The sequence below is a fragment of the Rissa tridactyla genome, chromosome 1 (genome assembly GCF_028500815.1).
Source record: "Rissa tridactyla isolate bRisTri1 chromosome 1, bRisTri1.patW.cur.20221130, whole genome shotgun sequence".
Taxonomy (NCBI): Eukaryota; Metazoa; Chordata; class Aves; order Charadriiformes; family Laridae; genus Rissa; species Rissa tridactyla.
Genome location: NC_071466.1, coordinates 66,510,638 through 66,534,201, shown reverse-complemented (window position 1 = coordinate 66,534,201; position 23,564 = coordinate 66,510,638). Strand labels below are relative to the sequence as shown.

General features: G+C 47.2%; 1 protein-coding gene across 2 annotated transcripts in view; it reads left to right on the top strand.

Moving 5' to 3' along the window:
• Positions 1-7,557: 7,557 nt before the first annotated feature.
• Positions 7,558-23,564, top strand: part of IRS2 (insulin receptor substrate 2) — a 32,006-nt gene continuing 15,999 nt past the window's right edge. Inside the window, exons 1-2 of one of the 2 annotated variants that reach the window (XM_054182907.1) lie at positions 7,558-11,401; positions 13,610-15,423. In XM_054182907.1, the coding sequence (XP_054038882.1) occupies positions 7,894-11,401; positions 13,610-13,677 (3,576 nt within the window). In that variant the 5' untranslated portion in view covers positions 7,558-7,893 and the 3' untranslated portion in view covers positions 13,678-15,423. Of the gene's footprint in view, positions 11,402-13,609; positions 15,424-23,564 lie in introns of those variants that run through there. The other variant, XM_054182914.1, reaches the window with a different exon arrangement.

The window sequence follows — 23,564 nt, the reverse complement described above, 5'->3', positions numbered from 1 at the left end:
CATTAAACAAAACAGAAGGAGGCCCACCATTAATTACTCATCAACACAATGTCTAGCACAATGGGAGCCTGAGGCTCCAGTGAGTTTCCCAGACGCTGTCTAAATAATGCAGATAGATGATAATTCTCCTTGAAAGCAGTCAGCCCCTTCCGAGGGCAAGCCTTCCTCATTTTATTCACATAAAACTTCCACTGAAGGGGTACATTGAAAAAAGGAGGCAAGATTTTCCTACGTAGTGACTCTGTTTCCCCAAATGTCTCTTTATTTCCCTGGTGGTCTTGTGTGTGAACAAATTAGACCAGCAAATGTTTTGCATGAGTAAGAATTGCACCAATAGCTTATCTCAAAAAGTAAGCGATGATTCATAGTCACAGTTTTATACTCTTTATTTTGCACAATCAAATAAGTAGACAGAAAAAGAAACGACAAAAAAAAAAGGAAGAGAAGACTCTTTTTTCCCTTTCAGGAGTAATAATCCTGGGGCTATTTATAAGGTGTATATATCATAGAAATCCAATAAAACAGGACTGGAAGTAAACATGAGATCATCTAGACTACCACACTGCCCTGAGTCAGGACAACTGTACTTGTGTCATTCCCGATAAGTATTTGTGCAGCTTAAAATGCTCCAGTGATGGGGAATCTATAAAAATCCCTTGACAATCTACTCCAGGACTGCATTACCCCTGCTGTTAGGAAAATTATCCTGATGTCAAGATAAATGACAGAGGAAGTTAGGCTCCCTTTTGAAGTTTGAAAAAAAAAAAAAAAAAAAAAAGAAAAGCTAGAGGAAAAAGAGTTACTACCTAAAGCAGATGCAAAGGCCATCTGAAACAAAGACAAATAGACGAATGAATTGTAGGGCAGAGGGGAAAGCTGAATGCCTGGGATTGTTTTGCTGGGGAACAGCCTCCAAGAGCAGTAAGAAACAAACAGAAAGAGAGGCTGGAGTAACCTGTCTAGGGAAAGAAGCAAATGAATAGTTTTTCAAACAGATTGCTACCTGGAAAGAAACAGCGCTGGAGAAAGCAAACCACAACCCCCACCCCCCTTCTGCTGGAGTCCTATTGTGTTTGGGCAAACAGGCCTTTGCAAATTTTCTGTAAATATTGCATCAAAGAAATATTGAATTCTATCATCGGTCTCTTCTTGAACAGGAATACCCTGAGGGACCCTACATCTTGGCTATCCATGCGGGTCAGGAAGGTACATTACAAATTCTCTTTCAAAAAAAAAAAAAAAAAGAAGGCAATTGTTTCCAGTTATTCTTAGATATTTACTTGTTCCTCTCGTACGCAAAAGGGGCATAGACTTCAACTATTGCTTGAAAATATTTGGCTTTATTGCTTCATGAACCCTTTTCTTCTTTTTTCTTTTTTTTTTTTCCTAAAACGCGACTGGTTAGGTTCTATCGGGCTTTTTTTCTTTAAATAAACAGCAATATTTTTTTAGATTCGTGATCACTCCAGAAGGAATAAATAATAATAATAATAATAATAATAATAATAATAATAAAAAAATAATTTAAAAACTATTTGTCGGTGCCTACCTCTCAGCAGAGAGCCTAAAGGACAGCGGGACCCCTTGCCCTCCCCGCACCCAGCACCTCTCTTTTACTCGCCCGCGCCCGGGTCCGCGCTGGCCACACGGCCGCCCACACTCGCCCCCGCTTGGCCGCGGCCCCGGGCCCCGCGGGAGGGGGCGGTGGAGGGGAGTGGGGGGTGGCCGGGGCTCCCCCCCGCGGCTGCGGGGCCGTGGTGCTCTTCCTCCATCGCCGCCGAGGCGCTTGGGAGGCGGGAATGAAGGGCGGGGGGGGTAGGGTAGGGTGGGAAACCCACAACCCAACCCAAAATAACCGCCCCCCGCAACCGCCACCACCACCGACGACGAAAAAGAGATGTTCCAGGAACAAAATCCTGGTGATTGCGACGCGCTGACGCATCTCAGCCCCCTCTGCGTAATTCTCGCGGCGGAGGGGCGGGAGCCGGGCAGGAGCTGGTGTCGTCGTTTCACCACCACCACCCCCCCGCCCCGACCCCGCCCGGCATTGCCCCCGGGGAGGTTTGACAAAGGCAGTGATTTCCACGGGAGGCGGCAAAGGCGCGGGGCGAAGCGGGTGACAAGGCGGGGGTGGCAACTGGCCCGGGGAACCCCCCGCCTGGCCCCAGCTTGCAGCCCGGAGCAGCGGCCCGGCTGGGGACACGCTGGGGGGTGAAGGCGTGTTCCCAAACCGGCCTTTTTTGGGTACACCTGTGACGCGAAGAAGAATTGTCCCCCTCTTCAGACCACGGGAACTTTGCTCAGAGTTTTCGCCGAAATACTCCGCTTAAGGGCTGCGGGGCTCTGAACTTGCCACTCGAAATACAGATTTTGAGGAAGAAAGGTTCTAAACGTGGAAAAATATACAATATCATAATAAAACAAGACAAGAAAAATATCCAATATAAATAATAAACTGGATAGGAGTCCAGTATAAATAATAAATAATAAATTTATTTATAATAATAAATTAACCAGATAGGAGGCATGCTCCAGATTTTCCTCAGGTTTTTTCCCCTCCCATATAAGAACGTACAAGCCTGTAACATCTATGTAGTTTCAGTATGTATTTAAAATAATTAATAAAAGCATTATTAGCATCAGGAATTACTGAATAAGTACAGAACTGCATAGCTGTAACCCCCATTTATTTAACCTGGAATTCTCTGGAAATCTGTGGGTGCAGTATTGACTCAGGCCAGTAATCTTTACTTAAGAAAAGTATTTTCAGAGCCTATGATTTCTGAATATTTTTCCTTCATGTACAAAGCCACCCATAAGTGTTCTCAAGGACCGGGGGAAAACATTGGCAGAAAATTGGCAGCCCCAATTTAAGGGCAACAGTATCTCTTAGCTATAGAGGGATAAAGCATGCTGTTAGGAGTGACTAAGTGAACTATTTTATATAAAACCCTCTGGAAAGATGGCCTGTCCTCCCGTCCAAGTAACACAGACTTCGGGACCAGGTAGTAGCACAGTCATGGTACATTAGCACTCAAAGGAGCTGAGGAAGGTTAAAGAGAAAGAAGCTGATGGGAGTTCATGCCCTCTTACAGTAGGGTTATGAAATGTATAACCAGCATGACACTGTATCAGAAGTACGCAAATAAATGTACAAGGGAATAACCCGACTTCACCTGTTTATGTAGAAGTTCAAGGGCATCAAAATATAAATCACTCTATTTTGTCGGAACAGATAACTGTACCCTTGATAGTATAAGAAAGTGTTGCTGACGCACATAATCTTTCGCGACACTTTTTTTCCCATGGCTTCACTACCATCAGCTCTGTGATCCTGGCAACAGGTAGAAGGCAACTGCCAAGCTAAACATCAGGCACATCCCTTTCAACTGTTACTCCTTAGCCTGAAATGGAAAGATATTTAAAAATGAGATTTAGACTCAGAATGAACAAAAATGTATTTTTAAAGGACGTGACAAATTTTGAAATCCAACTTCTACTCGGGCATCCAGCCTCTCAGAAAGTGTTTTGTGAGTAGCCTGGCTGTGACTTTGGACATTGTTTATATAGAGCTACATATTCATAGGGCCTGGTGCTCTAATCCCCCTAAGGGGGGGGGGGGGGCAGGGAACCCCCCAAAACAAATGGATCCGGTGTGTGTTTGGCTTGTAGAATCAAGCTTCCACATGTAACTAAAACCAGTTGCATGCTCCTAGAGGTAAAACTTTTACCTGACCATTTAACTACTGTTCAGGCAAACAGTCTTCGCAAGCAAAATTCGATGATGGCTTGAGAAGTTCGTCACCTGCAAAACAGTGTTGCTGGCCACTGACCTATATAGTTCGGTAACCAAAACACGGAGTTTAAATACATTTATACAGAAATTAAATAATCACAGTTGGTTTTTTGTTTGTGTTTGGGGTTTTTTGTTGGGTTTTTTTTGGGGGTGTTGTTTTTTGTTTTTTTTTTTACATATAGCTAAAGCAACCCCAAGTACTTGAAGCACGGAAATGTGAAATCAGTAGGGCTCTGTGCCGGCAAAACTCTATTTGCTATATCTAGACTAAATTTCACCGTTTTCATAAGCAAGGTCTATAATTTTCTAGGCATGTCTCTGCCAGTTTAGGGTGGACGGGGGTAACATTTCACGACTGACATAACTGATGGAAAATGCCCCTCACATAGATAGTATATTTTGATAAATCTGACCATTACCCAGCACAGTTTATTTTTCTTGGAGGGAAAAAGAGATGGCTGAAGCCAGGTATGCTGGCAAAAGCATAGTTTAGCAGGCAGGAAAGATGCTAATATTAGCACTATTTTGTTGGTCTACTTGGTATATCAGCAAAGCATTCCCAGCAGAGACCTCAAACTAGAAGATAAATGCGGTGAACTAGAGATGGGGCAGGGTGATACGACAGAAGGAACGGGAGAGGTAAAACAAGATCGTTTTTTCTTTCAGCATGATGGAATTTTTCTGCAGAGATGATTTAAGGAAACATCCTCTGGCAAATCCATTGCAGTTACTGAAGATGCTGCTGTCCCTATTTGTCCATCCGTATGTTCTGCCTGAAATTACTTGGTGGAACAAGAGACACATGCTATGCTTCAACCGTCCAAAGTCGAGCCCGCTGTATCACCGAAAACACACTTATTTCAGAAATTAAAGCTAATATGCTACATGACACACAGGAATAGCTGAAGCATAAGACACACCAGCCTGTAGAAACCGTGACCTGTAGCTGAGAGGTGGGATGGCCGAGTGGTGTTAGTGCATTTATCTTAATTAAATGCCCCTGTCATTACACTGAAATGGCTGGCAAAATTTTCCAGAAGGGATATAGTTTTGAAAAGCAATTCAGAGGAGTTCAGAGAAAACTCTGAATAAGACAGATCACCTCTGTAAGCTGGGGTCAGTGGTTCTACAGTGGCGGTCATGAAACAATAGTACTTTTTAATCTGAATTTTACGCACACCTGAGTCACACTTCTTGTGCTCTGTACTCCAGTTACGCATTAAAAAAACCCAAACCCAACATAATTATGGAAAAAATTAATACTTGTTATGAAGAGGCCACTGGTAAAGATGCTCCTTATATCAATGGCAACACAGAGATAAAAAGTATAAACATCAACCTTGAATTCTAGTCTATCCTAATGCTTTTGTCATAGAAATTGTTTGCGCACAGTCAAGAATAACATATGGAAATATCAAGTAGATTAATTACTATTCATCTTTTTTACATGTCAGACCTAAGAATGCTTGCTCGAGGTCACCAAGCATATTTCTTAAACGCCTGGAAAAATGTTTCCAAATTTGCAAGGGGTTTCCAGACAAAAGGCTCCTCTTGGTGTTTATGGGCCCAGATGGTTCAGAGTGGCAAGAGATTGTTCAGGTAACTGACTCTCCTCATGTCTTCAGTAGCGTGAGTACAGCGGATGGTGTGGCCCCTTGGTCATAGGCAGAAAATCAACAATTCCTGAGTTTTCATATGGAACCTTCCCCGTTGAGACCTGTTATGCAATCATTACATGTAATCTAAATTTACAGTTACCAGTTCTCTGCATTTTCCCAGATACAGAAATCAAAGAACCTTACCAGGACAGGAAAGATTGCAAGCATCATTTTCCCTGAGGAGCAGCCAAGGTACCGAAAGGTCACCGGTACCTTGCCCAAGGTTACGCACTCAATTAGAGGCCGTGTTGCGGACGCTCTTTTCTCGCTCCTGCGGAGAGGTCCGTGCCTCAGATCTCCAATTAATTGTCTCCCCCCTGCCCCCTCCCCCCCCCCTTTAAAAAAAAGGAAATGAAACCAGGGAACTGCTACCTTATATGTAAATGTTAGTATTTCCCCGTAAGACGAAGAGGTCTGCCTTCAAAAGCTGCTTTATTGCAGCGTACCGGTATTTACAGTGAAGTGGTCTTTTCCAATCACCACCCCCCCTCCCCCCCCCTCCCTCCCTCCCTCCCGGTTACAGCTGTTGATTTCTAAATGGGTTATTATGACCCAAACCGCGGAGAATTTCGGCGGGCAGGAGGGAGCGGAGCGGAGCCGTGCGGCGGCGGCGGCAGCGGTACGTGCGGGATGCGGGAGGCCCCACCGCCGCCTCCCCCGGGAACGCGGGGAGCGCCCGCCCCCGGCCCCCGCCCCCGGCCCCGCACGGCGGCAGCTGGAGGCGCCGCATCACTTTCGCCTTTTTTATTTTTTTCCTTTTTGTTATTTTGTTGTTTTCTTTTCTTTTTTTTTTTTTTGCCTGTTTTTCCTCGGCTTTACACGCAAAAGCGGCTGCTTCAGCTTCGTCGCAGGCCGACAAATGGAAGCGTGTCCCGACGGCACTCAGGGGAGAGAATGGAGAGGGTGGAAGGATGGATGGATGGATGGATGGATGGATGGATGCAGGGAGGGACGGACGGATGTTTGCGTGACCCCAGCCTCACTCTTCCTCCCGGGCATGTGCAGAGGGAAGGCTTCCCCCGCCGCCCTCAGGGCGGGAGGAGATACGCGCCCGTGATGGTGGGAAGCAGCACAACCTTTTCCCCCCAACCCCTCCCCCCGCGCTTCACCCCCCGACTTTGATTCTCACTGCCCTCCCCGCACCACGCCGCATTCTTCGCGCCCTCACCGGAGGGGCGATCGCCGGGCAGTCCCTGGCCCGCAGCCCCCTCCCGGGCCCCCTGTCTTCCCCCCAGCTCCCCCCGCACACGGGAAAACGTGGATTGGCGACGCCCCCCACCCCGGCCGGGGCCCCTTCCCCGACCCGCGGCGGGAGGGAAGGGGGGGCGGGCTGCCCGCACCCCCTCCCGCCACAGTCGTTTCAGGTTGGGGGGAGCGCAATGGTGGTTCGTGAGGTGGGGGCGGGCTGACACACCGGGCGGAGGAGTGCGCGTACGGCGGCGGTGGGAATGGAAAGGGGGGGGGGGGGAGATGTGTGGGAGCCGCCGTGCCTGCGTGTGCGAGGAGGGCTTGACGCACACACGCGTGGGTGTATGTGCGGGGCGGGGGGATGGCTGGCGCACACGCACGCCCGGAAGCTCCGCTCGGGGGAGGGGGGAGCAGCACCTGATGGCCGCGGCGAGCGGCGCCGGTGTGTCGTGTCCCGTGTCCCCCCCCCACACCTTGCTCCCCCCGCCGGGGTTACTATGGATGGCGAGGGACAACACCGGGGCTGCCCGGGTCCACCGCGGAGGGCAGCGGCGGCGATGATGAGGGGTGTGAAGGAGGCGGGTCCCGCCGCGGCGGGGTGGGGGGGGGGACGGGGGACGGACACACGACACCGGAGGCTGTGGGCGGGAACGCGCCCGCCGCGGAGGGGCGGGAGGGGCGGGGCGAAGCTCCCGCCGCCCAACCGCGTGTGGCCGCCTCGCCCACCCACCCCCCTTCCCAGGGCCCGCCTCGCCCTCCCCATTGGCGGGCGGGGCCGTCCTTCGCGCGGCGCGGCGGCCAATGCGGGTGGGCGCCGGCGGCGGCCGCGCCCCCCCCGCCCCGTCTCGGTGTGTGAGCGGCTCGGTACGGCGGCGGTCACGTGTTGTTTTGCTCTTTAGTTGGGGCACTCGGTGCGCGATGTGTTACTTACGGCGAAACTCCCGCCGGCGCCGGCAGCAGCCGCGGCGGCACCGCCACCACCAGCAGCGACCGGGGAGCGGTAGCGCCGGTATCCGAGCCGGGGAGGACGTCGGGCGGCCGCCGGTAGCACCCGCTGCCTAGGACCCCGTAAACGGAGGACCCCGCTGCGGCTCCGGGCAGCCGCGCTCTTTCTCCGGAGGAATAACTTTATTTTGCCCGCTTTCCCCCCGCCCCACCTCTCTTCTTTTTTTTCTTTCCCGCGGCGCCCGGTCCTCATCCCTTCTCGGCTGCGAGAGGAGCCGGGCGGCGCTCCCGGCGCGGGGGTCGGGGATGGCGAGCCCCGCCGTGCTGGGGCTGCTGCCCCCCCTGAGCTCCCCGCCCGGCCCCAACCTGAACAACAACAACAACAACAACCAGGGCGTGAGGAAGTGCGGGTACCTGCGCAAGCAGAAGCACGGACACAAACGCTTCTTCGTCCTGCGGGGCCCCGGCGGCGGCGGGGAGGAGGCGGGGGGCGCCCGGCTGGAGTACTACGAGAGCGAGAAGAAATGGAGGAACAAGTCCGGGGCGCCCAAGCGGGTGATCGCCCTGGACTCCTGCCTCAACATCAACAAGCGGGCGGACGCCAAGCACAAGTACCTCATCGCCCTCTACACCAAGGACGAGTACTTCGCCGTGGCGGCCGAGAACGAGCAGGAGCAGGAGGGCTGGTACCGAGCTCTCACCGACCTGCTCAACGAGGGCAAGGCGGCCTGCCAGGGGTCCCCCCATCGCCACCTCGCCTCCCCCTTCTCCGCCTCCTGCAGCGCGGCCGCCGCCTCCCTGGCCGCCGCCGGCGAGGACCTCAACTACGGGCTGATCACCCCGGCCGCCGCTGCCTACCGGGAGGTCTGGCAGGTGACGCTGAAGCCCAAGGGCTTGGGGCAGAGCAAAAACCTCACCGGCGTCCACCGGCTCTGCCTCTCGGCCCGCACGATCGGCTTCGTGCGCCTCAACTGCGAGCTGCCCTCGGTCACGCTGCAGCTGATGAACATCCGCCGCTGCGGCCACTCCGACAGCTTCTTCTTCATCGAGGTGGGGCGCTCGGCGGCCACCGGCCCCGGCGAGCTCTGGATGCAGGCGGACGACTCGGTGGTGGCCCAGAACATCCACGAGACCATCCTGGAGGCCATGAAGGCGCTGAAGGAGCTGTCCGAGTTCCGGCCCCGCAGCAAGAGCCAGTCCTCCTCCTCCTCTTCCTCGGGGGGTGCCGCCGGGCCCGGCGGCGGCGGCGCCTCCGCCACCCACCCCATCACCGTGCCCGGCCGCCGGCACCACCACCTGGTCAACCTGCCCCCCAGCCAGACCGGCCTCCTCCGCCGCTCCCGCACCGACAGCCTGGCCGCCGCCACCAAGTGCACGCCGTGCCGGGTGCGGACGGCTAGCGAGGGCGACGGCTGCCGGGTGGGCTCGGTGGCCGGCAGCCCCATGAGCCCGGGCCCCGTGCGGACCCCCCTCAGCCGCTCGCACACGCTTAGCAGCGGCGGCGGGGGGGGGCGGCCGGCGGGGAAGCTGCTGCCGGTGCTGGCCGGCGGCGGCCTGCAGAACAGCCGCTCCATGTCCATGCCCGCCTCCCACTCGCCCCCCTCCGCCACCAGCCCCATCAGCCTCTCCTCCAGCAGCGGCCTCGGCTCCGAGCCTGCCCACCCCCATCACCCGCAGCGCCCGTCCAGCGGCAGCGCCTCCGTCTCCGGCTCCCCCAGCGACGCCGGCTTCATGTCCTTCGACGAGTACGGCTCCAGCCCGGGCGGCGACCTGCGGCCCTTCTCCTCCTCCTCTACCGCCAGCAACCGCAGCAACACCCCCGAGTCGGTGGCCGAGACCCCCCCGGTGCGGGACCCCGGGGGCGGCACCGACCTCTACGGCTACATGGCGATGGAGCGGCCCCCGAGCGGCCGCCTGTGCTACCGGCCCTGCCCCGACGCCGCCGCCGACAGGGGCCATCGGAAGCGGACCTACTCCCTGACCACCCCGTGCCGGCAGCGGCCCGCCCCGCCGCAGGTCTCCTCCGCCTCCCTCGACGAGTACACCCTGATGCGCGCCACCTTCGCCGGCAGCGCCGGCCGCCTCTTCCCCTCCTGCCAAGCCGGGGCTTCCCCCAAAGTCACCTACACCCCCTACCCCGAGGACTACGGGGACATCGAGATCGGCTCCCACCGCAGCTCCGGCAGCAGCAGCACCAACCTGGGGCCGCCGGCGGCGGGAGGAGGAGGAGGAGGGGGAGAGGATGACGGCTACATGCCCATGACCCCCGGCGTGGCCGTAGCCTTAGGGCAGGGAAGCCGTGGCGGTGCAGACTACATGCCCATGAGCCCCACCAGCGTGTCTGCCCCCAAGCAGATCCTGCAGCCCCGGGCGGGGGTGGGTGGCGGGTCCCCCGGGAACGGGAGCAGCTACAAGACCAGCTCACCCGGGGAGAGCTCCCCTGACGATAGCGGGTACATGCGGATGTGGTGCGGCTCCAAGCTGTCCGTGGAGAGCTCGGACGGGAGGCTGAGTAACGGCGACTATATCAATATGTCCCCTCGGGACCCCCAGCACGGGCCCCAGGCTCCCTCCCTCACCCCCCCAGACTTCTTTTTTGCCCCTTCGGGGCACGGGTCCAGTGAGCCCTCCAAGCCTGGCTGCTACTCGTACAGCTCCTTACCCCGCTCCTACAAGAGCCAGGGCCTGGTGAAGGACAGTGACCAGTACGTCTTCATGAACTCCCCGGGGAGGATGATCCCAGAGGAGGCGGTGTGCGGTGTGGGCCAGTCGCCCGCTGGCACCTTCGCCCCCTCCAGCCACACTGTGCCTTCGCCCCTGCGGCACAGCCGGACTGAGAGCTTCCTGAGCCAGCGGTGCCAGCGGGTGGCCCGGCCCAGCCGCCTCTCTTTGGAGACCTTGCGGACGATGCTGCCTAGCATGAACGAGCACCCTCTGCCGCCTGAGCCCAAGAGCCCCGGCGAATACATCAACATCGACTTCGGGGATGCTGCCGTCTATTCTCCCCCCTCCCTGCCCGCTGACAGCCCGGCCTCCTCCCTGGGCTCGGGCACGGGGCAGAGGCGCTCCCCTCTCTCTGACTACATGAACATTGACTTCGGGTCGCAGTCGCCCTCCCAGTCGGGCACGGTCTCAGTGGGCTCCCTGGAAGCGCTGTCACCAGGCTCTTCCTCCAGCACCAGCCAGCCCGACGGGCGCTACCTGAAGGCGGCTGTGGGGGTGGCTTGTTCGTCCAGCCCGTCCGACGGTGGGGATTACACCGAGATGACCTTTGGCATGGCCACCACCCCACCCCAACCCATTGTTCAGAAGCCAGAAAGTGCCCGGGTTACCAGCCCCACGGCTGGGGTGAAGAGGCTCACCCTCTCTGGGGTGGAGGCTTTCATTCTCACCAGCCCCCCCCCAGACCCGAACCGGGGGGCCAAGGTCATCCGGGCAGATCCCCAGGGGCGCAGGAGGCACAGCTCAGAAACTTTCTCCTCCACCACCACTGTGACCCCCGTGTCCCCCTCCTTCGCACACAACCCCAAACGGCACAACTCGGCCTCGGTGGAGAACGTGTCCCTCAGGAAAACCGAAGGCCTGGAGGAGGAGCAGGGTAGCAGCCCCATGTGCCGGGAGACCTCGGCTGGCTTCCAGAATGGCCTCAACTATATCGCCATCGACGTGGTGGACGGGACCCTGGCAAACTGTGACAAAGCCAGGTCGAAAGCCAGGCACGTCCTCAATGGTGGCATCAACGGAGTGGAGATGAGCGCCTATGCCAGCATAGACTTTCTGTCTCACAACCTGAAAGAAGCGAGTGCTGTGAAGGGTGAGTAGCTACATCTGACAATGCCTGCCATGCATGTTTGTGCTTAGGGTTTGTTTCTCTGCCGTGGGGTTGTGTTATGCTGGGTAGAGTGCTATCCCTCCTTGCTTTCTTAAAAAGCTCTTTTTCCCCAAGGCATCCTGTATTAAACAGTCTTGGAGGAACTATCTGGCTCTTTGTATGAGGAGAAAAGTTTTAATTTTGGGATTTTATTTTTTTTTTCACGTTTGAGTTCTGCTGTGCTATTATTATGAGAGTATACTTCTGGGCACCCCAACAGAAGCTAATGTTTACACAGTTACTATGTTTGGGCTGTACTTCAGTGTTTTCTTATGTAAGATTTTGGAAAGTGTTTGGAAAATGTGACCAAAATAGTTAATGTTAATGCAGCTTCTAAATACTATTTAAAAATGTAAAATGATTGAGTTAAAAAACAGGATTGTTGGACTGAGGACATGAGATTACAAAAAAAAATCCTTGGCTTTCTGGCTGGGAAGGTCAATCATACCAAAATGAGAGGGACAAATTTAATATCTTGGTTTTGAAATACTTTATCTCTTGCAAAAGTTTAACAGTAAATCATGGTGAGCGCGGAATGTGAATTTAAAAACAACAACAAAAAAAAATTCCTTCCAGAAGTCACTATATGCAGGAGCTGTTGCATGCTGTATTGCACATTTCACTTAAAGGCCCACCCTATGGTGGTGTGTGACTACGTCCCAGCTGGCGGCTCAGTCCCAGCGTGAATGACCAGTTGGTTGGCTTGCGAAGGCTGGGTGTTCAAAGACAAAAGCAGACCGAAGAAATCTGAAACTTCGGGTGGGAGAGAATTTAGGCTTTAATTATGTAGCTGTTCCTTTGTTGGGGTGCTAGTTACGCTGTTTGGGGGGAAAAAAAAAAAAGGCAAAACAAAAATACCCGAAGAAATGTGTTGTGTGTTCTCTCCCCCCCATATAATAAGCCACCTCCCCTTAGCGAGTGAGTTTGTACACAACTGGGGGCTGGTTGAGGAGGGCACAGGACAGCCAGTCTGTCAAGGATTAAAAGTTAACGATGAGACACCGTAGGGATTCTCTTTGCTCTTGCATTTATGCAAGGCATGGCGCTCTAAACCCATGTGCGTATGTAGCTGTAATGTATGTTTACGGGTCTAGCTAGGTGAAGTGACATACCACGTTAAGGTAGTTGCTTGGAGGTGAATAATAATTGCTTCTGCGTTCGCAGTGCTGATAGAGGTCATCAATAATAAGCAAACAGCGACAGTTTCCAAGAGCCGCCTGCAGGTTGTTTTTGTTGTTTTGTTTTTTTTTTAATTTTTTTCCCCTCCTGTTTTCTTAGTAGCTAGTCGATTTTTGAAGAAGAAAATGTTTTCCTCTTCTGATAGGAAGTGCAGGAAGATGGAAGAGATGAGAGAGCCCACCGTTTGCTGGTGCTCCCACCGGAGCAAGCTCTGACCCTACTTAAGATGAGAGGATTGTTGAATGTGGTGTCAGAGTTCGAAAGGATGAGCGCCAGTTCCGAGTGACTGGGAGGGCAGGGCGTTATTTGCCTGTTGCTGCTGGTTCTTACTGGGGGCCGTGATGGGGGTCCCGGCCCGGTGGGGGAGGGGGGTGCTGCAGTTCGGTCCCAGCCACCGACAAACTGTCGCACCCTTTAGCTTTGCAAGCGGATTTTTCATAAAAACAGGATTTTTTGGGTGGTTTTTTTTTCTGTTGTTTGGGTTTTTTTTGTGTTTTGGTTTTTTTTTTTTCTGTTTGTTTGTTTTGTTGTTGTTGTTTTCTTTTTTTCTTGAGCCACCTACAGCCCGAAGTGCGCCCCAAGCCCCGCGTTGGCAAAGAGCTATTTCCACAACATTCCCCAAACTGCTGACCCTGGAGAGGAGGGGGGGGGGACGGGGGACGGGGACAGGGGGAGGGGAGCGGGCACCAGTTACCGAGAAAACCTGGAGCGGATGGGAGCGCGGCCACCAGCCGGGCGAAAAGCAGGGATGAAAGAGCCGATAAGAGCAGATAAGCAGAGGGGAACCGACTGCTGGCTTTCCCATCCGGTAAACAGAAGGATAATGCAGTAAACACGGCCGTGTTAATTTGGTACGGGGCGTGCGGAGGAGAGGGTTCACTTCTGCTGTGTGTTTGTCAAAGGGTGGTTATTGGCTTGCCTTTTTAATCTGCACACCTATTTATTTGTTTATTTGTCCCTCTTTCCCGTAAGCTTTTAAACGCAGACCACGTGGAGAGAAGCGGTGCGGGGAAGCTGGTTGGGATTTACCCTCTCTGTAGGTTGTCTTCTCCACCATCCCAGCTGCCATCCCTGAGCGGTGGGCACGCCTGATGGACGCACGCAGGGCTGGGGCGGGGAGGGGGGGTCGATGTGGCCAACATCAGGCCAAGGCGGTAAGGAGAAACCTCGCACAAGCATCACCAGCCAGCAGCGTGCAGGGTTAGGTACCAAAAATGGGGCTTCAGGTTAGTCGCCCTTGTGGCAGGCAAACTGGAAAAGCCATAGCGTGGGGCTGGGCAGATAGATCACAAAGGACTTCTTTATCGGTGCAAGTCGAATCAAGCCATTAACTCCTGCACATTTCCTAGTTTCTCTTTTGGTTTTCATTGGGATTTCGCACCAAAGTTGGCTTACGGAAGGACTTTTGCCCCTGTTGTTTAAAAAGATCACCAAGTATTGTGCTAGCGTATTTTAACACAGTAATAATTCACGTACAGTTGAGAGAATCTAATTTTGTAAAAATTAATGGTTTGCACAAGAGATAGCTTATATATAATCAGCATTGTTTACTTAGCTGTTTGCACTCTTTTGAAGTTTTGATTTCAACTATATTAGCAAAGTGAGAAGCTTTACTTCTTCAAAACTTCTTCAAAAGCCAAGAGAGGTTTCTAGCAATTGTAAAACAATGGAGAATCCACATAGATTTAATATTTAGAACAGGAGAATCCCAGAGATACAGGGTATACAAACAAGCTCCTTGTAATTACCTTCTCAGTAAATTAATATTTCGATTTGTGTAAAATACATGTAAAAACAAAAAAAAACCCAAAAACCAAACCAGTCTGAATGCTTCCTGAAGGTCTGTAGCAGTAGTTGTGGTTTTGTGTGGATAAGTGTTTAAGGGAAATTACTTGTGTCATTTAAAGGTGGCTGCTTTTCACATGTAGCTTGTGTCTCTGCTATCAGTAACTTGCCTCTGCTGTAGGGAGTGCTGTGCTTTTGGAAATCTCTGTCCGCGTTATCCTCTTGTGGCAAGAGCAAGTTAGTGCATCCTCAACTGCTGTCAAAACTGCGAAATTAAAAGGTTGCTTGAAATTATCGGTCCATTTAGTTTTAGTGTGTTCTGAACGTGTGCAAATATTCGGGAATTGGAGAAACACTTGCCTTCATCTGATGTGTAAATAAAATAATGCTGTTACTGCTTGGTTAAAACTTGTTAACTTGCTGATAATTAGCCTTTGTTCTTCAAGGATGACTGCTTTTTTGCTTAAAAACATGAACTGTGTATGTTTTTCATTATTTGTGGAGACATTTACACTAATTTTTCTCATATAGTGTAAATTATTTATTTCAGTATATTTATGACAGATTATACCCAATAATGATGTGACTTTTTATGGTGGATCTTAGTTCTATTGAAGTCAAATGGGAGTTTTGTCTCTGTTTTGTGGGAGTTACGATTTCACCCTTTGTGTGTAATCCTGAAATTCTTAAGGAAAATTCCCATTAAATTTAGTGGGTGTGTAATAGGGAATTTTCCTTAATGGAAAACACCAGACTTGGGTGTGTTATCTTCAGTTTTGTTTTCTTTTCCGTTAACAAAATGCTCTGTAACTTGTAAATGTTTCTAGTAGTTGGTCTAGTTTTCTAGAGCTGAACAGATACTACGTGTAATGGTGCAAAAAAAAAAAACCTGAGGGTTGTTCTCCTCCTGTGTTGGTTTCTTTTGTCTTGATTTATTTAAAGAAGTCATCCTCTGTAATTCGTCTACTTAAGATAGTAATAAGGTGATTTTTTTTTTTGATAATAATGACACCCTCCCTCCGCCCTCCCCCTCCCCCCCCCCGCCTTGTCAATTAGCTCTTACTTTTGTGAGGGTTTTATGATTGCACCTAAACAATAAAAAGCCTATCTTAAGAAATCTCTTCCTGTGTCTTTCTAATGGCATTTTAGCTTATTGAAGACATGACCCTTGTTTACTTTTTCTTTGGGATGCTTTGCCCAATGAATTATATTATTAAGGTGTTGGTTTTTTTTCGCTCTCTAATGTGCCAACTGCAATAAAGTTTTGGTTCTCAGAGCAGCATGAGAATGTTTAGTTGTCTCTTTAAGAAAACTTGTATTCGTTTTAAAATGACTTGGAAGTATTAAAAGAACTGTATCCTGTGTTAGAAATCCATACATCTTTTAAAGTCTTTTTTTGGAATAAATTAATAATAGTTTCTCTTACTGCTAAGTTCTGTAAGAACATCAAAATTAACAGCAGAAAGAACTGAACTACTTTTAATGCCTTATGTAGTTTGAATTTTTTTAACTTTTTACGGTTAGAATTAAAAAATTTGGGGTTTTCTTTTACAATCTCTAGAAATTTACTTCTTGTCTCTCAGGTTGCATTTTACAGCTGATCTAACCAAAATGGTTAGGTCTGAACCTAGCAGTGCCACTTGTGAAACACGAAATGTAAACTGAAGTTATCTAAGATTAAATGAAGCCTTTGATATTCTAAATTATGTTGATTATACGGATGTCCGCTTTTTACAAGCAGATAGAATATTAAAACGCGTAACATCTATTAGACTTTTATTTTGCTTTATACTTCAAATTACGTTTAGCCATACTGCTCATAGAAAGAATGTCATGGTTACTTTGAGTCATTTAAGATAAATTGTTATAGACCAAGTTGAATGGTGGGTTTGTTCTAAAATGAACCAGTACAGTCATTGCTCAAGGCGGAGGAAATGCTTAGGTTGATGATTGCTTCTGATTACTTGATTTCTTTCAAGATAGCTACAGAGACTAACATTTGCTTGTAAGTAAAATGGATAAAGGAATGTTTGAACAGAAAGAGTATTAGCACATGTTTTATATGGTGTGGTTTGTGTTTTTTGGTTTGTTTTTTTTTTTATAAGGAGAGAGTAACATGGGTTTCTTTACACTTGATTTACTATTATTTTAAATAGCATTAATTACACTGGAATGCTGAAGTGCTTTAGAAGTTGAAACACAGCAAGCATCCACAGAAAAATTAAGCTAGAGTTAGTGTGTGTGATCGAACTTTCCTCCCTATTCAGCACTTAAACGGCAACATAGGTACATGCAGGTATTTTCTGTTTGTATCAGATTTTCTCTAAAGCACCATTACTGCGTTTCTTTTTAAAGTAATAAACACATAAAGAAAAGGCTGTATCTGGGGTCTTTTTTTTTCCCCAAGTTGTTGAGAGATGTAGCGTGCTTTTGTACTGGTCGTCCATATGTTTTCTCTTTGTGTGTAGGTGTGTTGCGTATTAGTCACAATATACTTCAGCAGAGTTTGTGGAAGTTTTAACATTATGTTGGCGCAGTGTGTGTCTAATAGCAATTTAAAGTGAGCGTAGTGACTGGTTTGATAAATTAGGGCGTGTAATTATGAGGGTTTCACAATTCTTTGTTTTGCTGTAGTTTCTTACAGTGTTTGCTTAGAAGCGATCTGTGTATACAGGAAACCAGTAGCATCCCTTGAGTTTTTAGACGATGGTGTCGTGACCCCGAGGTTCGGATGTGTTTTGTTTGTGTGTCTGTTGTCTGGCATGTAGTTAGTTATTTTTTAAACTTCTTGCGTGTATGTATGCAGGGGGTCAAGAGCGGCAGCCTTGAAAAGCCAAGTTCAGCTGAGTAGTCCCCTGTTGTTGCAAAGGCTGGGTTTCTTCCTGCAGCCTTTCCAAAGGAAAACTTCTCTTGTTCTTTTTACACTTGTGTTTGTCTCAACTGCCTTAAGCTCTCCAGCATGTGGGCATCTTGGGTCAGTCAGTGCCAGGCTTTTTTGGAGAACCAGCAGCAGTAAATGGAGCCAGGAAGTGTGACTGCTGCCTTTTTAAATGCAAGTCTCTTGAATTTAAGTTATAAAGTAGCAGGAATCTTCCCCCTGCATCTCTGTCCCCCATAGAGGAAACCAGGAGTACTGGTTTAGATTGTATTTGCAGTTTCCACACTAATTTAGGTAGGATGAGTCCCTTAGTCGTAGGGTTGTAAGTGTTTGTACTTAAAGCAAGCTTTTAAGGCTTAGGTGTTATAAGTCTGATCCAAACCACCGAGAAATCAATGTAAAGATTTACAGAGGCTCACCTGAAAAATACACTTGATGGAGTGTTAAAGTGCTAACACGTGCAGTAACATTTGAGACTCACTCAAAGACAGTAGTAGTGTGTAATTTCCTCTGTGTTGCCAGTTAGACAGTAATAAATAACTTTCCTGAAGAATAGGTATGATCACAGCGACTAGTCTAGTAAGTGCATGCTTATGGAGCATGGAGTTAAGTTATTGCTTGGTGAAAAATGGGTCACTGAACTAGCACTGCTTAGGAAAGACGTTCAATCTGATCATGAGAAATCCCTTTGGAAATCGATTTAAAGACCAAAGACAATACTAGGAGTTCTGTTACTATCCAGGGTTTTTTTTACTTTCAATAATATTTTTTTTCAAAACTGATGTTCTCAGTTTTTTTTAACAGTAGTGGTGGCCCAAAATTGTGTATAGGTGTATCAAAAATAGTAATTAAAAAAAATCCAGTTCTTGCACACAGTGAAGGGCAATACACACTGTAAAGAGGTACATTACAGGTTAACAGTGGGGACATTCTTTCCAAAAGAAACCTGTCTGATACTAGGGTGTGTTGTTGTTTGTTTTCAAATCCAGATTTGCTTGTCTCGGTTAAATAAAAGTTATTTTAGAGTGTGTTTATTATCTTAGTAAATCAATCACAGAAATAGTTAAGAGGGAAAAAAAACAACCCAAGGCCCAGACCTAAGTCCCCGCCTCTGCTGGTAACATCCACGTTTCGGAAGAGTAATGCGATAGCTTGATTCCATAGATTAGGAATGATTCGGGGTTTTGTTTACATTATTTGTCAATCTCTTCAGCATCCTAGAGGAGAACACTTCCTTCCTGGCAGATGGCAGCCCCAGGGCCATGCACCTGCCATTACAAGCACTACGCGCTAGTAATCTACCCCAGCATCGCCGTTGACAAGAGGCTAATGATTGGAGACTGTCTGCCTGACAGCCTAAACAAAACGGGAACATATTTGTCCTTCAGCAGAGGGTCTGAGAGATCTTAGGAAGGACAATCAGGGTGGTATACTGAAGAAGTATAATGGAATTTAATTTAGACCTCTTTGGTAGCGTTTGCGGTGCGAGGCACTTTGAAGATGATGATGCCGCAGAAAGCAGGCGATGGCTCAGAGAAGGGATTTTCTGTTTTCTCTGGCGGAGCAATAGCCGACTTTATATTCAACAGCTCTGTGTCGATGGGAGGAAGGCTTGCGTGATTTAGAGTCCTCTGCAGCAGCGTCTGCCCTGGCTGGAAGCCGGGGGTCAGATGTACTCGCACACGGCTCTGTCTTAGCCTGGTAAATGGGGCCAAAACGGTGTTAAAACTCAGAACGTCTCTCTCTAATTGTTTGAGCGGTGTGTTTCGTGCTTGCATAATGCATTCCTGTTTCAGTAATTTGATTTGTAACACTATATGTTTTTATTATGTCATTAGACCAGGATCTCTTATTTTATCTGGTGTTCATTTCTCTTGCACGTTTATGTGTGTTTGCCTTTCTTGTTTGAGCGAGCGGGGGGGGACGTTTCTAGGGGACGCTACCCAAGGCGAGGGTATCTTTGAAGTAGGCCAGGATGTTCTTTGCTAAATTTAAAAACTACCCAAATATTACCCAGAGTTTGTAGAGTATTAAGCAGGATTACATGACGCACGGATTAGACATTGTTGAGCAGCTTGTTTTTGTTTGAAGGGGTCAGAAATGGAGGCACCGGCGCTTTACTTTAATGCCAAAATAGCAAACTTGCTGATACCAGAAACAGTAGAGCACAATGGAGGATTTTCCAAGCTTTTCCAAGTGATGCTTTAGTAAAATTTGTTTGATACGTGCCATGATGATGAGTGTAAGGTGTGAAACTCATTGTTTCATTTGGTCTCAATTTCCAAATCTGTTTCACAGACAGTTTAAAGTAGACTGAGAATAACACTGTAAGTGTGACTTGAGGCAGAGGACTTTGCTTCTCTTCAGTCAAAGACAAATCAATAAATCATTCCAGTAACAGTGGGAAAATCATGTCAATGAAAGAAGATCTAAGCAGTTTTAGATTTCTCCTCCCAGGCAGTTTATTATTTAAAAAACAATGTTTAAGACAGTCCTAATGTCCAATTTAACACCTCATTAAATTGGGTAGAATTGTCAAACTAATGTATGGAATGAGAACTTGGAAGGTTTTATTTTTTGTTTTGGATCTAGCCTTTTGCTCCCCAGGACCAAGGCTGATTGAACAAGACATACGACAGTCTTTTGGGGGAGAGTTAGGCTTAACTCTTTCATAGGAGACAGAGTGGCGTTGAACAGTTGCTCAAGAACAAGAAAACAATAATAATGCTGGCTTAGTCTGCCTTCACTGATGGAGATAACTCTCTGTAGTCTGTAATAACAATGCTACATTTTAGCATTATTTAAACAAAATAATAATACAGTTGACAAATGGATGCAAACCTCATCAGTTTTCTAGTTAATGCAAAACCCCTTTACATCACCAAGTTGACTGCTTCAACTACTGTGGTCTCTCCAGCGCTCGCATTATTGAGAAGTTATGGTGTGAATTTCTTCTGTAGTCTTTTTACCAGTTTCTCTGATACTGATTTTTTTTTTTTCTTTTCAAAAGCTCCAGTGAGTGGTTTTAGTTTACTTTAAATGGCAGCCCAAATGTTAGGTGACGTGTCTAACCAAAATTTTCACTGATGCCCAAAAAAGACTTCTTTCAAGGGAATGATGAGATTTGGATCTGAAAGGTGGAGGTAAAATTCTTCTGTAAGGCGGTTGCATTCAGTTCTGTCGTAACATCATTCATTTTTACAACATAAACATTTGGAACAGATTATAGGTGCGTGGACTTGCATCTTTTGCAACAGGTTTCAGTCCTGAGTAATTATTTCTGCCAAAATCAATGAAATATAACTATAATAATATTGTCTCTCTATCATGACAAAAATAAAAGTTATGTTTTTGCTGTAACAATCTTGTACAGAAACTATTGATAAAGACTTGTGATGGTGATTAGTATTAAAGTGAACTATGGAAATTCACTTGATAATAAGATTATTTACAATTAATTAGTTTTGATCTAGCACAAAACTTGAAACATTTATGTTTGGATTTGGAATCAAACTTGTATAACTTAATGCAAGGGTACGTACTTCACTCAGTGGTGAAGTTACAGAATTAGTGCTCGTGACTTCAACAATAGTTACAGAGAAATGTCTATGTGGAGGACCATTTGGTATAAATATGTATATATGATCCTGAGGCACAGAATACTTGAGAGAATTGTCCATAAACTTAAAATGGTTTGTATTTACGACTTCATAATCCCAATAGACTAGTAGTTACTCTCACAAATAGCAGTGAGAGATTCTAACATGCACCAACGAGTGCTAGGGTAACATCTTTTTCTGTAGATATCTACAGAAAGGTAATTTACTACACCGTTCTGTTTTAAACTTTAAATGTCAGATGAAAATCCTGTCAAGATAAGCTTTTAACTTTAACCATAGCTGGTGTATTTTTAAATAAATGGTGGATTGCGTGGGTTCTAAATAAATAAATTGGTAGTACTCAGTTGTTGAATGTTAGCCAATAGGACAATTTCCAGATACAAATGCACCAATGTATTTCAGCACTCTAAGTGATTTCTAGTCCAGGTCCTCTCAGTTTTTTTCTGTTAGTATGAATGTTCAAGTGACAGTAAACTAAAAGCTTTTTAAGATATGGTAACATGAGAGAGTCCATCTGTTATTTAAGAAAAAAACAAAACCCAACAACAAAAAACTTGGTAGTAGTGAAATAGCTGGACTTTTTTGTTACTGAGTTTTAGTAGAATTAGAATTCAGCCCTCGGGGAACAAATTGATGGAATTTTATTTTAATAAATATATACTTTACTCTGCTAGGAAGTGGAAACAATAGACTCCGATCTTGCAGCTTGAGTGAGCACGGTCACACTGGTGTGCCTGAATGCGGAGGGAGCTGGTCCGTGCTGTGATTGAGCTACATAGGATGTTTGGATGCCACGCTGCTGTTTGATGGAGTCATTGCAAGAGGTCATTTAGAGGGTCTTCTCTGAGTCTGAGTTATTCGCCAAGTCTTGAGTCTGCTTCATCGGTCACGAACATGGGAAGCTTTAACTTGCCATACTGGCCGTGTGGATGCTATGTTGTCCAGTTAAGAAAAAATACCACAACTTTTTCTATTTCTCTCACTCCTCAGTAGATATTTTCCATTTTCTTTGTATTCGTGTGGCTGTTGTTGCTTTTACAAGGTGATAACATTTCAACCATACTATTTTAAAAAACAAATTGACAGTTATTTACATGATATTTTTAGTCATGTACACTCAAGCTTGTATTCTACTTGTATTTACTTTGCCAAAGTAAATACTTGTATTGATTTTTACTAATAATTTCCATATTGTTATAGTGCAGCTTGCTCCATTTCCTTAATTAAGCACAGGAGAAGCAGAATGCTGAAGTTTGGGTTGTTTGTTTCAAAAAAAAAAAAAAAAACCAACCAATGAAAAACCAAACAGGCGCTGGGACATTAGAACATACCTGGGAAATAGTGAGCTCTTTTGAGGATTGATGCTTAGGAGACAACTTTACATTCTCCACTCTGAGAGGGATGAAGGGTATACATCTTGTCCTTAGTCAGGTAGCTTGGCTCTGAAGATGTTCTTAGTGTTTCCTGTTAGTTTACTTTAGATCCCAGCCCCCTTATCAGGCACTGATTTTTTCACTTGTCGTCTTGAGGCATTTTCCCGTACATTTTGTAAAGGGCTACCTGAGCAGCCGACTCTTCTTCATTCCCCTTTGGAGGCAGAGTTCTGTTAAGTTCAGCTGAAGATGGCAAAACAGTAGACAAATAAGTCTTTTATTGAAACTGCATGATGAATTTCTTCTTTGCAATCTTTAAGATTTTTTTAAATCATGTATACTCATTGTTTTATTGGACTGTGAAATGGGTTTATCTTACTCATTAGCGTAGCTGTGTTTTTGTGCGTATGTGTGCGTACCTGAGCAAGATCTTCATTTTGCTTCTCTAGTTGATGAAACATTTCACATTTTGGTATGTCTCATTACCTGGAAGAAGGGAATAAAGTGTATATGATACATAAACCCCTGTTGTCTCATCAGTTAAAAAAAGCACCCTGCTAAAAAGAATTATATTTGATAATTGTCAGTTAATCCAGGAGCAGGAAACACTTGTCCAAATTCCATGATTTAGTTGAGGAAAAACATTGGAAATAAGTGGTACCCATATTAGTACAGGATGTAGCATAGTGGGGCTATGACTGTAACTGTCAGAATGAATAGCATTGTCATCTGTCTTTTGTATCTGAAATTCTATTTCTTCATTGGATCAGGTGCTACTGGAGGGTTTTTTTCCTAGTTATGTGTGTTTGTCTTGGTGTATATGGTGGCACCTTTCTTAAGGTGCAGTCTCCTCTGCTTCTCTAATGTGGTAACTTTTAATTTGACAGAGGTTTCCAAGATTTTTCATAGCAGCCATGAGATATTAATAGAGAGGCTTGGAACCATTTCTCTTTTCTCATGGATTGTCTTAGGTCCCTTTTTGGGCCATTTGTGACCACATAATATCTCTCTGGAATAGTAATAATTAATTACTTCAATTAATTTTTTCAATGTACTTTAATTAAAAATAGCTACTGGAAATAAGGACCTCTGATACAGTATAAAGTAGTCTGTGGAGTGTAATTTGGAAAGCTGTGATGTGGAGGAACCAGTCATTTACAGCCTGTTCATGTTGGGTTTATTTTATATGTGTGTTTGGTAAATGGTTAAGTGATTTTGCCCAAGTCTTATTCCTGCTGTATAGGAAAGTGTATCTGTGGTGTCTTGTCTCA